This window comes from Leuciscus leuciscus (assembly GCF_965113295.1).
Source record: "Leuciscus leuciscus genome assembly, chromosome: 18".
Taxonomy (NCBI): Eukaryota; Metazoa; Chordata; class Actinopteri; order Cypriniformes; family Leuciscidae; genus Leuciscus; species Leuciscus leuciscus.
Window position 1 is genome coordinate 10,853,815 of NC_138742.1, and position 18,818 is coordinate 10,872,632.

The window sequence follows — 18,818 nt, forward strand, 5'->3', positions numbered from 1 at the left end:
CTTGAATGTATCTAGTGGTTTGCATAAAGCTTTCTCACAGATTCATGTATACAATGCAATAGATGCACTTGCTTGCAATTCCCTGAAATCTTCTTGGGTTGTAGCCAAACTCTTTTTCTTTAGCATTCTATTTCTTTATTCACTTGTGTTGTATTCCTCATTTGAAAGTCACTTTGGATAAAAGCATCTGCTAAAGGAATACATTTTTTTGTAAGTACGGAGAAACCATAGAGCAAGTTTGAGTAATTGTAAATAACAATTGAATTGTCTGTTTTGTTCTGTTAATTTATTTTGCATGAAATCATGATTTCCTTTTAAGCATTACAAAATCTAAAAACTGCACAGAGGTAGAATGAAATGAATATTAATATAAGCATGATAAAGTGATTATTATTGTCATTATTATAATTATAAACAATAGTAATTCATAATATTAAATTGATCCCGTTATTATTAGCAATAATATTATTATTAGTAGTAATTTTACCATTAGAGCATAACCTCACAATAAAGCAATATTATATTTTTTGAATCGTGCAGTGAACTGCAGTAACACGGTGTACTGTCCCTTTAAGACGGCCATCACTCCAGTTCTGTCGAGCCAGCGCCATTTTTTCAATGCAATGCAAGACTCGGCCTGCATAAATTATGTTCATGACGTAGTGCAAAAGAGCAAATTTGTGTTAATTTTTAGGCACTTTTCTGCAGATAAGGGGTTACCTTGGCTATTAAGGTGCACTTGCTTCACCGGCACGACAGTTAACGCAAATACGTCATTAAATATTTAGTTAAAAAGAGGACCAGCGTTTTCCCGAGCCTCCTTATCAATGCAAATAGCTCTTTTGTGTGCATTCGTAGCGCGCGTCGGAAGCTGTGAGATGAATTTTTAATTATGCATATTTAAAAGAAACTGTGGCAAAGCTTGCCGAAGGAGGAGAAATAAAGGAAATATCCCACCTTTCAGCGGGTAAGTCGTGAATATGATCACAGCTTGCACGTATTTTCGCACAACGCTATACCAACTCGCGGATTCGAAATGAGTTTTTGGTTAATATGCAATGGTCTTAATTAGCATAATTTATATATTTATGATAAAGAGAAAGGAAATACATCAAATGCCGTCCCGAGTCATGGCATATTGGCATGTGAGGAGTGTGATCAGTAGATGAAGTGTGTGTCCCATAGGGAGAGTTTTATTATTGCATTGTGAGTGTGTTAGGAAGGCTGCACTAGTACCTCACACAGGCCTGCTTGATGTGTAAATGCGCAATACTTACATAATGCTCTATTGTTTTTAGGATAATTACATGCGTTAAATTATAATGCAAGACATCTTACAATGCACTTGCACAGTGATGGCATTGGAACATGCTCAGTCTTTTTCTGGTCATTGAAATAATGTAACATTTTTCAAAAAACTGTTACATTTTACTATGAGGTACCTGGGTTCTAAAATTTTAAGTTGACAACCTTGCGAGCGCGCGTCATAGACGTGACGTTACTCACTTGACTACGTCATGACTATCTGGTCAATGCCTTAGAAAGTTTTACCATGGTAATCGTAGTTCCCGCCAAAATAGTTGCTATACTTATTGTGATTACTTTAACAATCATAATATGTAATGTAATTGAAACAATTAAGTGTCATTTTGATGGCTAATCCACTTATTAGTAACAACTATAGAAGCTATGGTTTTAAGGCTGAAACCAAAGTGATTTTTTTTTGTAAGGGTGTGCTAATGGTCACCATCATATTTTAAACTTAAAATATAAATAACCTATGTATTATTATATTGCAATAACCTAGTAGTTTTGAGACAACTAAAAATAAACAGGCCCATTGTAATGTTGTATAGAATATAATTGTATTTATATATTATATTAGAATAGTATTATATCATATAAATGGGACACTTTATTGTAAATTATTTGTCAGTTTAGTTGCACAGCACCATCAGAAACTTAATAGTTGAATCAACATGTTTCTTCCATATTTGTGATTGAAGTATTTCTGATTGAAATGTGATATTTGTCAGATTTAGTTGTATTAAGTCACATATTTTGTACCTCTATAACTTAAGATTTCAAATCCAAATGTTCTTTATTTATAATGTTTACATGATTCTGTATTTCTGATTGAATTGTGATATTTGTCAGATTTAGCTGTACTGAGTCACATTTTTGTTCTTTTATAACGTAATATTTAAAATCATGTTTTTTCTTCCATAATGTGAAGTATTTCTGATTGAAACTGGGTGTTCAGTGACCAAAAAAAATGTAGGACAGGACTTGATTTTATCCAGAAATTCCCTGAATCGTAAAAAATTGGTCTCTGACAGGTGGTTGTAGTAGGGGAGGTTTTGATGAAAAGGAAATATGTTTCGGTGACAGAGCAAGTTATTACATTTTGGAATAACATGATGAATCATTCGCAATAAGACCAGGAATGTGTATTGAGAAGGTAAATGGGGTCAATTGTTATGTCATGGTGACGTTTATCTTTGATAGTCTGCATCTAGTGCTGTCAAGCATCCTTAGTGACTAGTATTTTTTGTCTCAGGTGCGACTGCGGAGCTGGTAACATCCCCTTCAACCACTATGCAGAATCATTGATCTCCTCAGAGCTTAGACGTCATCATGGAAACTGAGGATCTCCCTGCAAACAATGCGCCTCTCACTGTCAATGAACAGGTATTCTTGAGTCAAGTCATAAATCTCATACGTTCTCCCATGTTTCTTACATGAAGTGTTACCAAAACAAATACCTTAACATTTCATCACATGTCCAGCCTTAAGACCCATGCGTGTGAGTGTTCAGTCTACGTTCACAGCGCAAGCAATTCTCTTCTGGTGGTGGGGCATTTGCAGAAAGCATTGCTTATGCTAGTTTTTTGGGTAGATGCTCTTGCTTGTTTGCTGTACTCATGTCACTGTTGTCGTTGTTGGGTTGGTTGTTTGTCCTAATGTGTGCTTGGCATCTCTGTTCTCTAGCCATTCACTGTCTGACCGCAGAAGTGTTTTCTCAGCTTTTAGGTTCCTGCACTTTGAAATTCCCAGCACAAGACGACCAGGTACGCACCCTCTCCTGCCTCTGTACTGCTCTCTGCGTGGCACTGTCCTGAGCTGAGCTTCCCTCTCTGCCCCAGCCCTGCATTTACTCCTGTGATGTTTCTCTGATCTCGACTGAAACATGATCGCGAAATGTTCTTAATAAAATGCTTGATCAAACTTTCAAAACAATTAAGCTGAGCAAAAGCTTAAATTTCTTCATGCTATTTTATGTTATAATACACTACCGTTTAAAAGTTTGGAGTCGGTACGTTTTCCAGAGAAGTCTCTTAAGGCTCTGACGCACCAAGCCGTCAGTCGGCCGTCCCAGTTTTGTCTCTACTTGGACATCGTCGCCGCACCATCGGTGTGAGGGAGAACTCTGATTGACTGTTCAGTTTAGTGAACGAGTGCATGAGAATAAAAGCGAAAGAGATGAAAGCGAGCAAAGAAGTCAAGACGCCACAGAGAGAATTCTGTTATCATTTTACGTCGTCTTACCTCAACATTCCAATGTGCAGAACAACATCAGCCACCTGGAATGAAGAAAATGATTAGCATGATTGATATTCAGAATGTTTACAGTTTGTATATCTGCAGTCCTAGTTTCATTTCCCTTTTTGAATGACGAATATAGACTATTCATGGGTTTCATCAGGTCCCTTTCCACAGGTGTATAAAATCAAGCACCTAGATTATGAATGCAGACTGCATTGTGCTTGATTAATACACCTGTGGAAAGGGACCTGATGAAATCCATGAATTGATACCTGCATATATAGACAGTTATTTCCTTACATGAAGGCGCAGAACGCATGTGCTAGTTGACAGTCGCCTTTAGTGTTTGTGGTGTGTTCAAGCGAAGCTTTTTGGGCGAGGCAACACAGTCAGTTCAGTTTTTTAAGTTTCCTTCAAACAAACAAACAAAAAATGTACTGCCTCCAAACTTTTGAACAGTAGTGTATAAGTCAAAGACAGCAGAATTCACTTGGATTTCAAAGGCTCATGTTGACATTAGAGTTCACGTGTTTCATGGGCACCTGTTAACATTTTAAAACATCCTCTGCTGCTTTCTTTCCTAATTAGCTTTTTTTTTTTAAGCTATTGAGCCTCTTGTACAGCTGTTAAATGCATATGAAGTAGGGATGGGCGATATGGCACAAAATTATATGTTTTACATGCCTTTATTCAATAAATGAACCCATTTAATCATGTATGCACTAATATAACACTGCATTTTAAAGAAATTTTTCAGCAATGTATTTTTCAGCAAAATATTTTAATATATGAAAAATGTTAGGCCACGTACGTTTTTGAGGAATGCTGCAAACAAATCTTTCATCAAATCTTCGATTCATTGAAATGGACTATTTGAACTGAATCGCAATCATTAATTAAAACATCTCTCTTCTGTCTTTCACGCTCTCAAATGTTTTCAAAAACGTTTAAATTTCTTTTTTAAATTTCGGAACTTTTTTCATGTTGTCTAGGACTAATAGTGATACCTAGTGGCATGAACTAAACGTTTTCACTTACCAATTGCAAAATCGGTTATTATTGGTTATGTATTGGTTATAATTCATCCAAAAATGGAAATTCTGTCATTATTTCCTCCCCCTCATGTCGTTTCAAACCTGTAAGACGTAGGCGTATTCATCTTTGGAACACAAATGAAGATCTTTTTAATGAAATTTGAGCGCTTTCTGTCCCTCTATTAACAGCCTACGCAACTACCACTTTCAAGCCCCAGAAAGGTAGTAAAGTACTCCATGTGACTTAAGTAATTTACCACTTTATTTACAAAATATTAATCTCCAACGCAAGTTCATACAACAACGTCTGCTCTTGTGTCAACACAACACGCATGCATTATGGTGCTCTAGTGAATGTGTGTTGGAGGTTAATATTTTGTAAATAAAGTGGTAAATTATGTTTTTTTTGCACAAAGGACTCATGTCGCTTCATAAAATTGAGGTTAAACCACTGTCACATGGATTACTTTAATGATGTCTTTACTGTCTTTCTGCGGCTTGAAAGTGGTACTTGCGTAGCTGTCAATGGAAGGACAGAAAGCTCTCAGATTTCATTAAAAAGATGGATGAATGTCTTACTTGTTTGGAACGACATGAGGGTGTTTAATTAATGACATAATTTTCATTATTGGGTGAACTATCACTTTAACAATCAGCCATCATTTGTTTATTCCTTGAAGCGATAGTGTCCAGTAACAGGAGGGTTTAAAGGGATAGTTCACCCAAAAATGAAAATGAACCGATCTTCTTTCAGACGAATACAATCGGAGTTATATTAAAAAATGTCCTGGTTCTTTAGACTTTAGAAATCCGTATGTTCGTTTGGCCGGAAGCTAGTTATTTTACTTTATAAAGTTTTAAATATGGATATTTTTCTTACACGAATGCATTGCTTTGCTTCAGAAGGTCTTTATTTACCCCCGGAGCCGTGTGGAGCACTTTTATGATGGATAGATGCACTTTTATGGACTTCAAAACAGAAACAGCCATTAACTACCATTATAAAGCTTGGAAGAGCCAATCATTTTTTTTTATATAATTCCGATTGTATTCGTCTGAATTAAGAATGTCATATACACCTAGGATGACTTTAGGGTGAGTAAATCATGGGCTAATTTTCATTTTGGGGTGAACTATCCCTTTAGTGAATGAATAGTATTCTACTGGTCATGTGATCTCAAAATGGAATGGATCATCCTATAGGGGCAACCATGTCTGATAAAACGGCTTTTATTATGCTGCTTGTCTTAAGTGAGTTTATGGGATTTTAAATGTATTATTATAAATTAGTACTTTGCAAAAGTATTTAATTTCTTTATTTAAAAAAATTAATGGAGGAAAAGTGCACCTTAATGACCAAATAATAAAATAAAAATGAAAAAAGCACAATAAAACCATTGCAAATATTCAATATATCGCCCAGCTCTACTTTCAACAGTTTCATGCTCTTTTGCTCAGCAAACCTTATCAGTATTTTAATCAAATGTCTGTGAGATCAGCATACACGCACAGGTGTAAACTCATCCATAACAGACCATGGTGCATTTTCATCTTGTCATCACTGTCCCCATTACCCCGGAAAGGAGAGCATTTATAACCTGTTAAACCCCTTCCTCCAGGTCATTGTCATGTCAGGTCAGGAGACCATCCGTGTGTTGGAGGTGGAGGTGGATACAGCCTTGTCTTCTTCAGGGGCTGATGGGAAGTTGGAGTCAGGGGGCGAGGAGGGCGCTGGTCAGACCCTGGATGCAGCCGACGAGGGTCCGTTGGACAGTCCAGTAACCACAAGCACAACTACAGCTGGTGAGGCTCATAAAATTGACTGATATATATATATATATAGCCACACTAGTTTGGTATCACAGCAACCCAGTATTCAAAGCCACTACCATCTAAGAAGCATTTAGGGCCAGATTTACTTAACAGGGCAAATTAGCGTGAGAGCGCAATTCCAAAAAAGTTCTGCGTGTGATCTTCTGCCGGATAATTTCTATAATGACCAACACAATCTATAAGAGCAGCACAGATTTGGCCCTGTTTACACCTATTAAGATGCTTTCTGGTGGATCGGATCACAAGTGGATGTGATGATGCTAAATACAGGTGTAAACGGAGTCTAAAATGTTTTGACTTGTCCACTTTTGACCACTTCCAAAGGGTGTCGAAAACGCATTGTAACGGATTGCTTTCGTAGTATAAACGTTCATGTGGACGAATGCATTTGAACAGCCACAAAAGGCCACCTACTCTCCGCCTGCTGACTTAATGCGTTAACATAATGGGAAGCGCGCTAGCCAGACGGGATTTAAACTATAGCTGAAGACCCAAGTTTAGTTTGAAGATGAAAAACGTACCAAGCACAATGTTCTTTCCCCATTCCTGATCTAACACACACTCACCAAGTTCAATGTGGTCTTGGTGCTGTCAGAGCATGCTTTTCTGTTTTCTCCGGTTGTGTTCATATGTAAATTGCGTGAGCTTATTTAGTCCATTAGATCAAAAGATCTTAAAAAAAATTAATCCATACATTTACCCGCCCATAGACCCTCCCCTTGAAGAAATCAGGACAAAAGTGATTGAAAGATACAGATTAAAACACCAGGTGTAAACTGGTACGTGTCTCCCTCGTCTACTTGTGATCCGATCGACCAAAACGCATCTTAATACCAGGTGTAAACAGAGCCTTAGCGTCTGGTTTAAGACATGCTTTTTGGGTGGTAAATAATGGTGCAAATACCAGTAAATTGACTTGTGCAAACCTTAGTAAATCACCTTGCATGATTCATTTAAATACTCTCCTCCCATAAATATTGCTTCTGAAAGGCAAACTCCTACAAATGCAGATACAGTAAGGTCAGCCGCAAAAATAATCCTGTCCACGCCTTTTCAATGCAAATTTTTCAGTGGGTGTCTTTAATAATTCCTGACAGTTGTTTTTTAATGCCAAAAACGGTTTGCCGCTGGCGCAAGCTGTTAGTAAATCTGGCCCTAAGAGTCATAATAGTAATAAATGCATGGTTTGAAAAAGACACCACCACTCATTATGTTTCCTATGCATGGAAAGATTATTCTAAAATAAAAGATTTCAGCAAGTCTGACTCTGTTTGCATGTAGTGTCTGTGGAGGTCTCAGCACCTGCAGTCCAGACCGTGGTCTCCACAGCCCCCATCAGTTTGTCTCAGGCCCAGCCGCAGACCAGCATACCCATCACTGTCCAGGCCTGCCCACAGGTGAACTCCATTTTCCTTTTTAAAAAGAGGATATTTTTGCCGTTTAAAACACTTTCAATGTCAGTTTTGCTCCAAGCCCTTGATCATTTTCTGATTATTTCTGACTTGTGGATGTTCATATCATGACATTTCTAACTATTTGAATGAATATTTCCAAGTGATACGAGGCAAAGCAACAATTCCAGTTTTCTTTTAAGTTGTTTTTAGATAAGTTTTGATATTATTCCATTTGATTTAATTTTTTCCCCCCAGATTTATTTCAATAAACACTCCTGATTTTTAATAGTTTTTAAAAGAGCAAATGTCTGTAAATGTCAACACATTTGAAACTCCTGAGAATAATTAAATCTGTTTGCCATTACCCTGCCAGGTCCTGACTCAGGATGGCTTGGCCTCTCTGATGACGGGCATGTTTGCCCAGCAGGGTTCTCTGGGTCAGCCCCTACTCATTCCTTTAAGTATGGCGGGGTCTGTGGGTGGTCAGGGTGGTCTGGCAGTGCTCACCTTACCCACTGCCACTGTCGCCACCATCCCTGGTCTCACGGCAGTCAGCCCTGCCGGAGGACTGCTGAAGCTGCCGTTTGCTGGACTGCAAGGTATGGTGCTGCTCACACATTTTGGATACTCATCAGGTGCAAAGCATCTTAGAAAAAGTGCATATTTTACATTCTGTTGGCATGAGATTCAGTTTAAAATGCATGATATTGTGTTTATATGAAATGGTGTTTTTGTCCAGACCAGTCAACAGTTCAGAATAATGACAATTTTAATGGTACATGGTGTTTTACGAGCAAACAAACTTTTCTTTTTAAATTGTTTTGATTGTTACAACAGCCTGTTTTCTTTTTCCAGCTGCTACTATGTTGAACTCTGTCCAGACGCAGCTGCAGTCACCTGCGCAGGCGGTCCTGCAGCCCCAGGTGTCTGCTCTGCAGTCCATGCAAGCGGCCCTGCAGCCAACGCAGACCACGCCAGCCACCACCGCATCTGTTGTGCAGAAGGTGTCAGAGCCTAGTGTCTCTGTCGCAACACTTCAGACTGCAGGCCTGTCCATCAACCCTGCTATTGTGAGTAGGGAAATCATCTATTATGAATAGAAACAGGTTTTTCGTTTAGTTGTATGATATCTCATGTGTAAAATTGGATTTTTAAGATGTTTGAAGTAATGCTGGGTACACACCAAAAGATAATCAGGCTGATTTTGGGCCGATTTCCCCCCTTCCGACAATCCTAGCTATGCTCCGATTATCTTGATGGTTCTACAGATTATCTTATCAGATTTTCCCTTGGTGTGAGGTGTGTTAAGAGTGTCCGAACCTGATCGGAAGAACGTCGGAGCCGCCCCGATCGCGAATCGTAAATATTCATGTTTAATTCAACATGTTTAATATTTACGATCAGAAATCCTGATGTGTGGGGGGAACTCCGAGGACAAACGTGCGCACGTTCTGGAGATTATCACGTGAAACGAAACAATATCCAATCAGAAAGCGAGATGATGGAAGACGGAAGCATAACAAACGCAGTCATGGCGCAGCACAAAGTGAAATTGATGTGGACAGCAGAGGTGGAGGATCAGCTTGTTGATTTGTGGCAACAGCACGAATGTTTAAACAACGTTGTGTAAAACCTTTCCAAACTATCATCACAATTTCTTCCTGCATATCGTCCGCCATGCTTATTCTGAGGTTTCGCGAGATTTTGTGAGATTTCCTGTGTTCACAGTCGAGACTCTGGTTGAAAATATGTTCGTGTGTGGTGTGCTGTCTTTGTCACATCATGGCACACCACACACTATAGGAGCAAAATCTAGGATTTTTTGTCCTCATGTTTGTGGTCTATCACATTTTGAAAATCTTATAAGATGTAAAAAATCTTTTGGTGTGTACCCAGCATAAGGATGCACAATACTTTGGGACAATATGGGCGATTGAACGATTTTACAGATTTGCATTTATTTATTGGATACTTAGTGGCTAGTATTGGATATTTAAAAGGTAATTTGTAATTAGTATTTGTATTAGTAAAAATGTTATTTGTGTAGCCCCTTTCACACAGAGATTCCGGAAAATACACGGATAAAGTGACCCGGGATTTGACCCGGGTTCGTTTGATTTTGGTTCATTCACACTGCCAGTGATTTTCCAGAATCAGAGAGTGCGTTCACACACAACCCGTAAAAATGCCGTAAAGACACGTGACATCGATGTGACTTGTAATCTCAGCAGCGTCTTAAGTTTGCTTATGAGCTGCGATCTCTCTCTCGAGAAACCACGCCTGTGCATTTGTTTCTCTGATTCGATCATAAACTTGCACATTACGTACCGTTTCACAGCTGGAGAACGAGCCCGGCTTCAGCGTCATCACTACGACACGGCATTATTACGGCTTTTGTTCACACAGCGCGCGTTCCGGGACTGAACACGGCAATGTTACTAGGTCTCGACCCGGCATCGATCCCGGCATAAATCCCGGGTCGAGTTTGCGTTCACACAGAAGGCGCTCTGGCAATTTGCCGGCAATTTGCCGGGTTCAAAGCGCTGTGTGAAAGGGGCTTAGTAGAAACATTACAACGTCTGTAAACGGGACGTTAACATCTCTAAAGGGAACGGACAGAAACGTTTCAATGGCATTTTCTTTTCCTCTTACCTCTGTATAATGCCCGTTTATAAGCACAATGCTGATTTGTGTTTACCGGTAACCAATGAAACTGCGCTGTTCCATAAGCGCCACCTACTGTCAGAGAGTGAATTTGCATTTTTATTCAGTCTGCTGTTTTTGTTTTGTGCAGGTGTGTATGTAGCATCTTAAGTCTGATCATTCAGTTTTTGCTTTAAATCTTGAAATTATACAATCTAATTAAAACCAAAAACAACTGCTAATGCTACATGTGCGTAACATCTGTGTTTGGATCATGATTAAATTCAGTGGTTGCCTCTAATTTCAAATGGCAACATATATTTTTGTTTAAGGCCAGTTTGCCTGTTATAGAGCAAATACACAAATAATTTGCCGATGAAAAATCATGATTGGTGCTTTCTCATCAACAATTCAACTAGTTTTCCATATTTCATACATCATTGGTTTAACATTGATAGAAAGTTTTAGACGTTTTTTTGGTCAAATGATCTTGAATTCCAGGGCTTGATTACTTAAACTAATATTTTGAATAGTTCTAGACTGACTTTATATTTTATAGACCTTAATAATAATAATAATAAGGTAACACTTTACAACAAGGTTCCATTAGTTAACGTTAGTTAATGCCTTAACAAATAAAGTATTTATTAATCTTTGTTCATGTTTATTAATAAAAATTAAACTCTTCTTTGTTTGCTCATGTTAGCTCAGATGCAACTTTTGATTTTAATAATGTATTACTAAATGTTGAAATTAACATAATTTAAGTATTCTTAATTGTTAGTTCATGTTAACTAATGTACTTAACTAATGTTAATCAATGGATATTTTTCAATCAATATTAATCAATATTATTTTTATTTTTTATTTATTTAAAGATTGTGTATAATAATAATGTTGTTGTTGTTATTTATGTATTATTTTGTAGAATGCATGTAGTAATAATAAAAATAATAATTCTGTAAATATTTCATAAATTATAAGCAAACTAGATGGAATGTTTTTGTAAAAAAAAAAAAAAATCTTAAACCTATGCTCACTCAAAACATTCTTCTTTTGCTTCTTTACAAGTACTGGTAGTTCCTTTCAGGAAACTCATCTAGCCTTCAATATTTCGTAATGAATTTTTATATAAATCTAATCAGGAGGTTTTTTTTTTTTTTTTTTTAGATTAGCGCAGCCTCTCTGGGAGCTCAGCCTCAGTTCATCAGCTCTCTTACTACAACTCCCATCTTCACCAGCGCCATTTCTAATGTGGCAGGACTCACAAGTCAACTCATTACCAACGCACAGGGCCAGGTTAGTGCTACATTTAAATGCTCAGTTATTCATTTAACAGACACATTTTTCCCAAAGGCAAGCCTTCTTACCCAATGAACATTTTTACATACCAGGCTCATTAGTTTCATACCTGTGTTTTAGGTGATTGGAACACTTCCTCTGCTGGTCAACCCTGCATCACTGGCTGGAGCTGCGGCAGCCTCTGCGTTACCCGCTCAAGGCCTGCAGGTCCAGACCATGTCCCCACAGCTGATTTTGAACTCCCAGGGCCAGATCATTGCTACGATAGGGAACGGTCCAACAGCGGTTGCCCCGTCTGCAGCCTCCGTCCTCCCCAAATCCACTGTGCCCCTGACACTCACCAAAACCACAACGCAGGTACTATAGTGCCAGCTACTATGGCTTTTCATTGGTCTATAAATGATAATAAACATTTTGTGTAGTCTGTGTGCCATTTTTTACTTTCTAAGCATTAGTATATCTTTTTTAAATTTTTTTATTGGATGAGTAAGAAACCACTCAGAATACCCTAGCGATTCCCTAGCATGCCAAGGCTCATTGGAAAACGTGCCTCTACCTACATATTTGGAAAACATACTTTATATACTTTATATATATATATACACAGTTCAGTGCAGTTTCCAGCTGAACTGAACACTAGTGGCAGTAAAACACCGAAAACTTTTATTCCGGTTCACAAAAATTAAGAATACAAGAGTAAATTATACATTAATAAAGACTTATTTTCACACGGTTCCTTGCACAATACTATGAGCTCAAAATACTTTTCAGTATTAGCACATGATTTGTAAAGTCTCAGACATGAATCCCATGAGTCACTTTTAAAGAACTCAAAGACTTGTAGAAGCATATTAAAATAGCATGGTTGCTTCAGCAAATGCGTTTTTATCTCAAGTTTGCTTTTATTAGCAACATCGATTAGATTTAGTCTAGGTGGTGCATTGTTTTCAAACGCAATAGAGCAGACTGTACACGCTTTTAGTGCCAGTCAATGGACATTTCACTTTGAAAGTGTCACAGAACAAGCAAGAAGCAAAGTAATATCTTTTTACAGAAATTTCGCCATAGGCACTCTTTTCCAATGAGCAGAATGCCCTAGCATCCATTTAGCAATGCCTTGGCAGCCACCCAGAGCACCCTACCAATTTAATAGCAATGAACTCAGAATACCTTAGAATTACCTTGCAATGCCCTGGTAAAATCAGGGGGTGAGTTTTGCACAATTGCTCTAGATCATGTGAAATATAATGTAAAATGATTGTCATATTTGTTGATTGACTGTAATTTATTCTCTAGGGTCCTATTGGAAAAGTGGCCCCATCTAAAGTGATCATTGCTCCCCAGCCACAAGTGGTTAAATCAGTCACATCCCTCACCTCTACCGGTGTCATCGCCTGTGGAGACATGCCTACCGTGGGGCAGCTTGTCAGCAGTAGGTTTATATTTTACTGGTAGTATATCTTTACCGTTTATGTTTGCAATATTGCATTTACAACCTTCTTCAGTCACATAATTGAATAGGAGCAATTCTTTAAGGTTGTTTAGATCAGATTTCAGTTTTGAAAAATGATGTTTCAGTGACTCATGGGTAGTTTACTCATGTTGTTTATGATCTGGACAGCATCCAGAAGTCCTAATTCAATTTTTGTTTTCGTTAGAGCCACAGTCTGCTGTGAATGAAGAAGAGGCCATTAATCTGGAGGAGATTCGGGAGTTTGCCAAGAATTTTAAGATTCGACGGCTCTCTCTGGGGTTGACACAGACTCAAGTTGGCCAGGCTCTCACTGCTACAGAGGGTCCCGCCTACAGTCAGTCAGCCATCTGCAGGTTAGTCTCTTTTATATCTTCTCTTTGTTTCTTTCTTTCTTTACGTGTCTTAGAGGTCGGCACAGAAATGATTGAACCACTCCTGATCTGTTTGTTGTGTAAATAGTGCCATAACAAATGAGGGGAAAAAACAGTGACATACAGGGTTCCTCTTTATATTTACACTTTATACAAAATATAATATAATTTTATTAGGGGTGGCACGGTACATGAAAAAACATCCGAACCGTTCGGTTCGCTTGTCTCGGTTCGGTGCGTGTGTGCGTCGCGCGGTTCGCACGGTTCGACGCATGCGCAATGTAGCCTTGTGCCCGTGCTACTGCTAATACAATGCTAAATCATAAATCAGACAAATGTAGAATAACATTACAATGTCCAGCAATCGATTTAAATAGTACACTGGGTTTACTTAGACATTTAATGAGATCAACTCCACTAGGCTATATGTTGTTTTTTTCACGTGAATAAATAGGCTACATAGATCGACTGTTCCACGTACCGGTATGTACTTTAATGGTCCAGTGGCAGAACTTGCCAAGCGTGTCAAAGGTTCTGAGTAGGGATGCACCGATCCACATTTTTTCACTTCCGATCCGATCCCGATACCTGAATTTGGATATCGGCCGATACCGATACTATTCCGATACCAGAGCTGTGTTTGCTTTAATATTATTATTATCATTATTGTTTATTTTATATGATGCTGAAATAAACTCCTCTCAACAGGCAAGTATGATATGTAGGCCTACATATTTATGCATGTATGGTAAGTATAAGGTCAGAAAAGGAAGTCAGAAAAACAGTAAATCCTGTTAACAGGAAAAATCCCATTCTGAAAACAAATATGCAACTGTAGGTCATGTCAATATTTATTACATTCCCAAAATGTCAAATACTTGAGTCTTGAAATATAAGAAAAGTGCAAGTGTAAACATCTTACACACACACACACTATCTAAAGGGTGATCCTCGCTCCGATGCTGTAACTCTCTCGATGAATGCTCGATCAACATCAGCCATGTGCAAACAGACAAGCGGATTTCGCCTCAGACGCGCGTCAATTTCGCTTCAACCTTTTGCTTTTTACGAGCGTCAATTTCGCTCTGGGCGCGCGAATGGATTCAAAATATTCAAGCGTCCAACTAGACGCGGCAGACGCGAATTTGACGCGCTATTCGCGTTTGGTGTGAACGCACAGTAACGTGGTGCTTTTTTAAATGTTTGATTGCATTCGTTGTGTTGTACGACGCGTGGGAGCTTCAACGAGCTCTGAATTACGGCTTTGCAAACATTGCATTTTGCTGTCTTGCTCTGCGGTGTTTCCAGTGTGAAGAATTTCCACACAGCGGCCGCAAACTGCGGAATGGATTTCCTGAGCGGTGGCGTGTCTCATAACTCTGTGTCTCATTGAGCCGCGCCTCCGTTCAGGAAATCCATTCCGCAGTTTGCGGCCAGCTAGCAGACTAGCCGGCGGGAATCACTTTTGGAGTCATTTCAGCAGACAACGTTAAAGCGCAGACATGACTCAAGGATATCGGATATCTCCGCAGGTTGGATCGGGAAAATCCGATACGTGAATTACGTTGGTATCGGTCCCGATACCGATACTGGATCGGATCGGCCCCATCCCTAGTTCTGAGTTCTAATCTGCACTCGTATATATTTTTCTTTTTCATCAAAACCGATTATGTTTATCAGCGGTTGTATATCAAGCAGGGACAGATTTGTATGAATTTTGTTTTGTGATTTCATCGGAACGAATAGAGTAGCCTAGAGTCTCCTCAACGGACTGAAGCGCGCGTCTGAGTGAAGAATGTGCGGCCGCTGCGGTGTGTGCGCGAGCCACGAGAACACTGTATCAGCGCCACTGATCGCAACGGCAACGAGCACTTTGATCACTTGATAAAAAAAAACACATTTCAGCGCTAGATTGCTTCTTATTTAACAAACGAACGAAACGAATACTTTGCTAGTTAACTGGAAATGTTTTATTTATTTGTATTGGTACATCCGTGCTGGGACATAATATCAACCCTGGCAAAAAGTGGTGACAAATAACTGTCCGACACAGCCCACGGGAAATGAGAAGCTGCGTTTTGCAAACACACCCCATTTATGAAATAAATTAATTAATAATTAGATAATTCAGCTATATATCATATGCTGAAGTACATTTTTGGAGTGTTAAAGATTAAAAGAAAAAACAACAACAAGAACCGTACAGAACCGAAAACCGTGACCCTAAAACCGTGATACGAACCGAACCGTGGGTTTTGTGAACCGTGCCACCCCTAAATTTTATACATGTATATATGTTTTGCAGTAAACTTTAAGCTATGTAGTTGTATATTTCCTGAGACAAATAATTGGTATTTCATTATATACATTTATTTTGTATTGTTTATATAAGTTTAATTTATATAAATTACATTTTACATTCTATATAAAATCTGTAATCAAATATAAGTGCCAGAAAGATTCACATTTCACTCGAGTATCTTGTGTGTTGACACGTTGCCTCTTGTTTGAAGATTTGAGAAGCTTGACATCACTCCTAAAAGTGCCCAGAAGCTGAAGCCTGTGCTGGAGCGCTGGCTGGCAGAGGCTGAGCTCTGGAACCAGAAGGGTCAGCAGAACTTGATGGAGTTTGTGGGCGGAGAACCCTCCAAGAAGCGCAAACGGAGAACGAGCTTCACGCCGCAGGCCATTGAGGTCCTCAACACTTACTTTGAGAAAAACTCCCTTCCGACTGGCCAAGAGATTACAGAGATCGCGAAGGAGCTGAATTACGACCGAGAGGTGGTTCGGGTCTGGTTTTGTAACCGTCGGCAGACTCTTAAAAATACAAGCAAGATCAACGTGTTTCAGGCCCAGTAGGACAATGACATATCTCTTAAAGAGCAACAGAAGAACTTTTTGGACGTTGATGTATTGGTGCTAGTTGCAAAATGACTGATTTGCTGTTGTGATGAAGCCAGCGGCACTCAAATTGTGTGCGGTCTTAGAATAGTATCAAACATACTCTTTCTGTTGTTTTTTGTTTCCTTTATGCTGCATGCAGAGTGACCTTTTGCCATGCCATCACACTTTTCAATGCTAAATGGCTTTTGAACTATTTAAAATACGGACGAAGCTACAAAATCCTGCATTTGCTGTTTTTATAGATGAAAATAAGCACTTCATTAATATATGAAATATGCTCTCATTTAGGTTTTTTTATTGTGTTTTTTGTTTTTGTTTGTTGTTGCAGAAACTAACAATATTCTTAACCGTTAAAATTGCTTTTCGCTGTAGCAATCGCAGCAATGGCTTCTGACTACATATAGTACATTTAAGAGGCTATTTAATCATTTGACTGATATTTTATTTTTATTCATGTGTTCAAATAGTTTTGCTGTAAGATGTGTGATTGTACAATGCCTGAGACAGATAATTGTTTTTTGGTTATCTTAAACCTTCCAAAAAGTCCATCAAAGAGGGTGTATTCAGGTCTTTATTTCAGTTTCCATGAGTACAGTGATTACCCTGTCTTTGTGCTTAAATACTGTAGATGTGGTTCAGTCAAGTGGACAATCATAGTTCTCTGAATCAGAAAGCATGCCCTGCTTTTATGTGGCAAAATCCAATTTTAACATTTCAGCTATCATCGTAATTTCATATGCCAGAGAATTGTATGATTTCAACTGTTTTAAATAGAAAACTAACTGTATCAAAGATTACAATGACTGACTTACTAGAACATGTCCTCTGGATTTTACTGTTACTGTTTTTGTCATAACCAGAAGGCAAATCTTAATATTAGGAGGTGATATTGAAGCCAAACTTTCATCTATACCTAAATGAGGCACTTAAAAAAACAACTGAAACGCTGAAGTTTTTTTTTTTATTGTTGAGTGACGAGCCATTAAAAAAAAAGTTAAAAGATATTACTATCACAAATGCAATTCATCATTAATGAATAAGGATTGTGCCCTCATTTGTTCTCCCATATTCACAGGTGATATGAATCTTTTCCCATTTAGTAAAACAGCCCAGACAGAAGTGTGTTGTAACATGTTTCACATGTTTGTTCTAAGCATAAAGCTATATTGTTCTTATGGACCTTCAATATTTATCTAATGGATTCTTATCTTGATTGGTACAATACCATACATTTACATTTTAATGTTGTGAAGAAGGAATGGTTTTAGACAATGTTTTAACAAATGCTATAAACATAGACTTAAACATGTAAAAAGGCAGCATCTGTTCAGCATTTTAATCTGCGCAGAACTTATCGTTTTTAAAATGATGCCTAAATGCATTTACAGATTATAAACAATGGTATGGTACTCCATTAACTATATTTATTTTGTATCAATTGTAATGTTTGGTATTAACTTGTTATTTGAATAAATTAACGCTAAACAGATTTGTTGTATTTGATTTTGATATCTTGGTAAATACCTTTTGATTTCTTGCCAGTCATGATTGTATTCCTCACACTCAGACTACAAAGTTCACAAATTAATTCTCAGAACATATAAAAAGTATTTATTATTATTATTTTACAAATACTATTGATAGAAAGCATGATAATTGTAATGAAGATAATGCAGCAATCCATGGTATTATTTATGGTCTGTGGCCTTAAAATAGCATGGATATTTGTTACTATGCAAAAAATAAAATTGCCATTGCCATGGTAACCATATTTTCTAACTAAATATCATCACTGCATTAAAGTGTATGAAGCTTTCAGAATGATTTGTTTTTATTGCTTGATTGATTGGTTGATTGATGGATGTAACAATTGCGGTATTTTGACAGAATATATATTGATCCAAAACATTTAGGTAATATTTTATTTATACTTTAGACCTTATTCATAGCAGGACAGGTGTGAAAGCTCATGTTTTCAATGGCATCTGCTGTATAAGCTCATATCACTTATATTATTTCCCACAGCTCATGTTTTCTGGAGTTTTTTCTCTATTGAAACTTCTTGAAAAGATATTTTGCAGTGTTTGGTCAGTAACCATATAAAAACACTTTAAATAACAGTACAACACACTGAAGAGATGTGTCAAATCAAACATGGCGCTGCTGTGAATAAAGTCTAAGTGATATTTTGTGAAAAATAAGTCCACCAAAAATGTACAGTGGGTAAAGTGTCTAATCTTATATTTTTATTGTATTACTTACTTTTTTAAATATTACTTTATTAAATGTTTTGTTTCGTGTTTGCGCCATATTTCTT

At 37.9% G+C, this 18,818-nt stretch overlaps 1 protein-coding gene across 3 annotated transcripts; it reads left to right on the forward strand.

Moving 5' to 3' along the window:
* Window positions 1–569: 569 nt before the first annotated feature.
* pou6f1 (POU class 6 homeobox 1) lies at window positions 570–17,990 on the forward strand. Of its 3 annotated transcripts, XM_082146200.1 has the most exons (12): window positions 570–967; window positions 2,561–2,691; window positions 3,027–3,071; window positions 6,200–6,383; window positions 7,695–7,810; window positions 8,181–8,406; window positions 8,663–8,877; window positions 11,621–11,749; window positions 11,873–12,109; window positions 13,049–13,184; window positions 13,411–13,579; window positions 16,111–17,990. In XM_082146200.1, exons 2-12 carry the CDS (start codon window positions 2,638–2,640, stop codon window positions 16,454–16,456), a joined length of 1,857 nt encoding a protein of 618 aa, XP_082002326.1. In that variant the 5' UTR covers window positions 570–967; window positions 2,561–2,637; the 3' UTR covers window positions 16,457–17,990. The 3 variants fall into 3 exon arrangements, with proteins under 3 accessions (XP_082002326.1, XP_082002327.1, XP_082002325.1); XM_082146201.1 differs by lacking the exon at window positions 3,027–3,071 and having other exon boundaries at window positions 573–967; XM_082146199.1 differs by lacking the exons at window positions 570–967; window positions 2,561–2,691 and having other exon boundaries at window positions 2,707–3,071.
* The last annotated feature ends 828 nt before the right edge of the window (window positions 17,991–18,818 follow it).

What these genes read in the sequence shown, in the direction of transcription:
- pou6f1 (XM_082146199.1), top strand. Translation starts at nt 2,925, where the DNA reads ATGTCACTGTTGTCGTTGTTGGGTTGGTTGTTTGTCCTAATGTGTGCT. An exon ending in TCCCAGCACAAGACGACCAG is followed by an intron (nt 3,072 to 6,199) that starts GTACGCACCCTC and finishes CCCTTCCTCCAG; the next exon opens with GTCATTGTCATGTCAGGTCA. An exon ending in CACAAGCACAACTACAGCTG is followed by an intron (nt 6,384 to 7,694) that starts GTGAGGCTCATA and finishes GTTTGCATGTAG; the next exon opens with TGTCTGTGGAGGTCTCAGCA.